The sequence below is a fragment of the Sinocyclocheilus rhinocerous genome, unplaced genomic scaffold (genome assembly GCF_001515625.1).
Source record: "Sinocyclocheilus rhinocerous isolate Xijiao unplaced genomic scaffold, SAMN03320098_v1.1 scaffold2193, whole genome shotgun sequence".
NCBI classification, from domain to species: Eukaryota; Metazoa; Chordata; class Actinopteri; order Cypriniformes; family Cyprinidae; genus Sinocyclocheilus; species Sinocyclocheilus rhinocerous.
Genome location: NW_015650734.1, coordinates 57,898 through 63,865, shown reverse-complemented (window position 1 = coordinate 63,865; position 5,968 = coordinate 57,898). Strand labels below are relative to the sequence as shown.

Here is a 5,968-nt window from a genome sequence, read left to right as displayed (position 1 = left end):
CAGCCAGGCCTTCTTCCCGCCGCAGACGCCCTCGCCGCTGGGCCCGCGCAAACACCCGCCCTCCTCGCCACTGCCGCCCGCTCTGGACTGTGAGCCGCCGCTGGGAGCCTCCGGGCCGCCCGTCCCGCCACGCCACAGCACCTCACAGTCACCAATCCCCAAACTCCCTCCCAAGACCTACAAGAGAGAGTCCACTGCGTGCGACGGGCCGCCGCTGCTGGAGAACGCAAACCCCTCGTAGCCCTAAACGAAAGCAACATGTGCCCTTAAAGAGCTCGCCGGAGGATCTGAACATCGGTCACCGCGTGACCCAGAATCACCCTCACCGACGGACGCTCGTTCTCCTGGACGCTCAGCAGCACCACACTGCAGCCGACACAAGAACAGAACCAGAGATGATTCAACTAATGAGTCAAAACGCCAATGAGTCACCTCATAATGATTTGAAACGCAAATGATTTGAATCATGATTAATAAAAATTCAAATGATTCACCTAATGATTCAAAACGCCTATGATTCATCTCAATGATTTGAAACGCAAATGATTTGAATCATGATTCATCATCATTCAAAATTCTAATGATTCACCTAATGATTCAAAACGCAAATGATTCACCTCATCATTGAACGCAAGTAATTCTCATAATTCATAACGCAAATGATTCATCTCATGATTCAAAACACCAATGATTCACCTCATAATGATTTGAAACGCAAATTATTTGCATCATGATTCATAATCATTCAAAATTCAAATGATTCACCTAATGATTCAAAACGCCAATGATTCACCTCATAATGATTTGAAACGCCAATGATTTGCATCATGATTAATAAAAATTCAAATGATTCACCTAATGATTCAAAACGCCTATGATTCATCTCAATGATTTGAAACGCAAATGATTGAATCATGATTCATAATTATCCCCAACGCAAATGATTCACCTCGTGACTCAAAACCCATGTGATTCACCGATTCATTTGAGTGAAAGTGTTTCCAGAAGCCCCTCACCTTAAAAATTTATTTACATATTTAAAAAAAAAAAAAACACTTAAATACTTCCAATTATGACTATGTTTTAAATTAAGTTACAAATATATTATCGTTTAGAAAATCGTGTTCAGATGCTTCAGCTGCCTCACTGCTAATATGAGCTGAGGTGATGTTTAACGTTAACGTTACCTGGCGGAAACGGGGTCCACCGTGAACACACGTCCCTCAAAGCGCTGCTGATCTCCAGCCGTGACACAAACCTCATGATTGATGAACTCGTGCCAGTGCCGAGGACTCCTGGCGCTCCACTGCGGCATCCCGGCGGAGAATCGATCACTCGGTCACCGCGAATCAATCAGCGACTTCATCTTTACCGCGAACTTCTCCGCGTCCGGAGGTCACGTGTGGCGTCACTGCCGCAAACGCTCGTGTGATTGGTTGGCTGGGTCACAGAGATTTTCTTTTATAATATATAAATATGTTTATTAAACATATAGAGAGTGTACGGGATATATATAACACAAAAAAAGCCTAATAATAAAGCAAAATAAATTATTTAGAATAAGCGCGCAGTCAGAGCTCGGAACAGGAGCATTATGGGAAACGTAGTTTTCAGCGTCATCCTTTGACAGGCGGCTGTTTGTTTCTGTCAGGATTTCTTCACTTCTTTCTTCGTTATGTCGCGATACGGGCGACACGGAGGCGGTGAGTCTGATAAATCACGAAAATTAAACACATGTCATGTTTCATCTCGTGTGTGAATGCGGCTGCTTATTGTAGAGCTTTGATGTGTTTAGCACGCGATGCTAACTGCTAACCCTGGCGCGCTGTAAACACTGGCTAATAATAATAATCCTTACAATTATAAACTACTAGTAGTAGTAATAATCATAACGTAGATGGTTTAGAAGCAGATTATGTGTATTTGTACGCTGATGGATTAGTTTGTTGGGGTTATAGCTCAGTAATTAGGATGTTTAGGTCTTTTATTACAGTTTGCTCTGTATTTCATAAATGAAATGAGCTTTTGATAATTTTAGTCAATTAAACGTGTAGGTGCTTAAAGAGTTTAGTGGAAGTTTATATTTTCATTAAAGTGTAAAATATGGCAGGTTGTAGACTCGGTATCAACCTTGTTTTTGTTAACGAAAACTATTAAAAATAAATTTTTAATTGAAATAATGCTGAAATAAAATATAAATGTTAACTTTTTATTTAAAAAAATAATAAAAAGCTGCCTTGGCAAATAACTTTTAAGTTAAAGAGTTAAAATAACTAAATAAAATAAATTAAAGCTAGGTAGAAATAATAATAAAATGATAAAAGCACATAACAATATTTTAAAAATGTAAACTAAATTTGAAATAAAAACTGAAAAACATTATATATATATATATATGAAAATATAATATATTGTAAAAACACCAGTAATATATAATTAACCCATTTAATCTCACCATATTTATGAAGCTCTAATAATGTTACTGACTGATGTTTTGGTGCATTTCCTGCAAATATGGAAAAAATAAAGGGTCTCAATTAAATATGTGCAGTCAAAAACTAGCCTTGTCCAAAACAAAAGGCTAGTAAAGTATGTTAACATAAAGATATGACAAAGATTTTTGATACATGTTATCTTTAAGGTGTCTAGCATTAATATATGAACTCACAGTTATTCAGTTTTGTTGAGTGTGGTCACAGAATGAGTAAACATGTCACAATACAGTGCGTTTAGGTTTACATATACATGCAACTGCAGCTATTAGTGAAGGCTGCACTAAAATGTTGCAATGACAAAATGTTGCACTGAATTAAAAGTTTAGAATGTTACAAATAAGTTACAATATTGATGTTGTAATACTAGTAGCACTAATTTTACGATACATGTTACAATAAAGTAACAATTTTGAAATGTCTGGGAAAAATGTGGGATTAAAGGGGTTAGAATCCTGTTTGTGGATCATCATGGTAAACTGTAGATGAGATGTTACGCCTCTCTCCTCTCTCAGAAACGAAGTTGTACGTGGGTAACCTGGGCACCGGGGCAGGGAAGGGTGAGCTGGAGCGGGCATTCGGTTATTACGGGCCACTGAGGACGGTGTGGATCGCTCGCAACCCGCCGGGATTCGCCTTCGTGGAGTTTGAAGATCCCAGAGACGCTGAGGACGCCGTCAGGGGCCTCGATGCCAAGTGAGTGACTGCTGATCTGAGACTGGTGCTCGATGATTTTATAAACAAAAATACACTGAGACTCTTATTTTGAAATGTATTTTACGACCATATTACAGTAGAAACACCATAGAGTAAACAATGTCATAATTCATCAACAGCAGACCATAAGTAGGTCACAATAGTTTGAAACATGCATCCCTCACATTTATTTCATTAAAACAGCCTTAAATTGAAATAAAGCTGAAATAAAATATAAATATTGGATGAAAACCTTGTTTTAAATTTACGAACGATAATAGTTTCAAACAAAGTCCCAGCTGAGCCGCTGCACATCTCCAAGCAAACACAGCGGTGTTTCGTTTATAAATGAACGTGAGTGTTTAAACGAATCTAGTGAGTCACTGATTCAATGACTCATTCATAAAGACAGTCACTTGCTTCGTTCCTGAATGAATCAGCCGTTTGAACGAATCAGTTGAATGAATGATTCAGTGCTAAAATCAGTGACTTGCCGCCACCTGCTGGCAGTTTTAGTTTCAATATCATTTCAGTTATTTAAATCATTTAATGTTTCTATATTCAAAATTGTATAAGCCATGCATATTTCTTTATTTCAAGCCTTGAGTGACAGATGTTTGGTGACGCTTCATTTCTGAAAATACTGTCGCTTGCACAGACACTGAATCATCAATGCACTGACTTTAGCTGGAAAAATGACTCTCTGTTATTGTCCTCTTGCATTATTGACAAACTATTTTCCTGTTTGACACTTTAAAGCTGCTTCGACACAATCTGTATTATATAAAGGTAAAAAAAAAACAAGATGTCAGATTGCTGTGATAAATGTGTTGCGACAGGGTTGTGATGATAAGTGCATTGCAATAATAATATCCATTTTTATTTATTTTTGTGTATTTTACAGCAGATTTTAGAGTGTTTTTTTCCTGGTCTTTGTGTTCAGGGTGATCTGCGGCTCTCGCGTGCGCGTCGAACTCTCCACCGGAATGCCGCGGCGTTCCCGCTTTGACCGTCCACCGACCCGGCGTCCCTTCGACCCCAGCGACCGCTGCTACGAGTGCGGCGAGAAGGGCCACTACGCTTACGACTGCCACCGCTACGGCCGGCGGCGCTGGAGCAGGTACAGCCGACCGACGCTGTCTCTGATCAATAACACTGCTGTTCATCTGCTGTTTCCTTGTGATGTTGTTCTCTCTCTCTCTCTGTCTGCTTGACTTCTGTTGGATTTGCGGGTTAACGGGGGGATGTTTTGTTGTTTTCTGCACTGATGTTTTCTCCAATGTTCTTTGGGATTTCATGTAACCTGGTCAAAACCTTTCAGGTTTCATCGTTTGATTCAGAGAGTCACGATCCTTTACGATTTCATGAGGCATCTAGCAAATCCCATATGACCGGGGCACGAGCAGCCACACCCCTTCGCTGAGGCTCCTCCCACTGCTACTTAACTATTCGTAGCCCCTCCCCCAACCCAAACCAGATGAGAGAGCCAATCCGAGTAAATTCGGCTAGCGATTTGTGCCTACGCTTTTGATAAAGAGAGCATCGAGACCTTGGCAGAAAAAGCGCCTTGCACACTTCTATCAAGTCTCAATCAAGCGATTTGGCTGTCAGTGCGGTCATCGTTAGAAATCCAAGAGAACGACTAGATGCAGAGGTCGGCTGATGATAGATACTTCTAGATCGTCTAAATCTGCTAGACCTCGGTTCCAAAGAGGGTCGACCTGCAAAGTTGCAAGGTTTATTTCAAGTACCAATTAATGTGTCTCTCTGTATATCATTGCCTGAACTCAAAGCAGTCGTAATGTTTAATGCTGTAAACTTTTTTAACATCTGTTGGATGCTTTAGAGAGTTCCAGGGCTGGGCGATATAACACTCCCATCATGTTTGAGGATTTCGTGTAGATATTGCTAAATAATCACTTTTTAATCAGAGAAATCATTTCGACCAATCATCGTTGCCAGTTGCATTCAAAATTTTTATTGCAAAAAGTAAAATATTTATTTAGATAATAATTATAGCGTAAATTAATTGAAAAAATGTAAATAAATATAAATATTTTTAAACAATATAACAATGCAAAGTAATAAATGTAAATCTATTTTTCCTGAAACTTTTGCAACGTTTTTTGAGTGTTATTTTACTGTCATTGAGATACTATTGAACTATTGTGGTGATTGAACCGTTCGTTTGCATCAGACGTTTGAATCGATTCACAAAGTGATTAATGGAAATGAATTGCTTAAAGCGCTGTCATATGGCCCAGCCCTGTTCTGTACTGTAGCTGTAATGTTAAACTGTAATGTGATTGTTTAGTTCAGTTGAGGTCAGTGCCTGAGGGTCACATGAATCAGTCAATCTGTGACACTGACACGCGTCTCTCTCCTCTGTTCCCTCTGTCCGCTCATCTCCTCTGGTCTCTGACAGGTCTCGCTCCCGTTCCCACTCCCGCTCCCGCTCTAGGTCCAGAGGGAGGAGATACGGGCGCTCTCGCAGCCGCAGCAGAGGGAGAAGGTGTGTGTCAGACCTGTGAGTGTGAGAGTTTGTGTGTGTGAGAGTTTTGAGTGAGTGTGTGTGTGATGCAAGTGTGTGCGAGAGAGTGAGTGAGTGTGTGTGTGATGCAAGTGTGTGCGAGAGAGTGAGTGCGTGTGTGCGTGATGCAAGTGTGTGCGAGAGAGTGAGTGTGTGTGTGATGCAAGTGTGCGAGAGAGTGAGTGAGTGTGTGCGTGATGCAAATGTGTGCGAGAGAGTGAGCAAGTGTGTGCGTGATGCAAGTGTGCGA

The 5,968-nt window shown here is 40.5% G+C and overlaps 1 protein-coding gene across 1 annotated transcript in view; it reads left to right on the top strand.

Annotated features, from left to right (window-relative positions):
* Window positions 1-1,606: 1,606 nt before the first annotated feature.
* Window positions 1,607-5,968, top strand: part of srsf7b (serine and arginine rich splicing factor 7b) — a 6,927-nt gene continuing 2,565 nt past the window's right edge. The window contains exons 1-4 of the mRNA XM_016517872.1: window positions 1,607-1,703; window positions 3,008-3,188; window positions 4,132-4,308; window positions 5,614-5,700. Of these exons, the coding sequence (XP_016373358.1) occupies window positions 1,676-1,703; window positions 3,008-3,188; window positions 4,132-4,308; window positions 5,614-5,700 (473 nt within the window). The 5' untranslated portion in view covers window positions 1,607-1,675. The remainder of the gene's footprint in view (window positions 1,704-3,007; window positions 3,189-4,131; window positions 4,309-5,613; window positions 5,701-5,968) is intronic.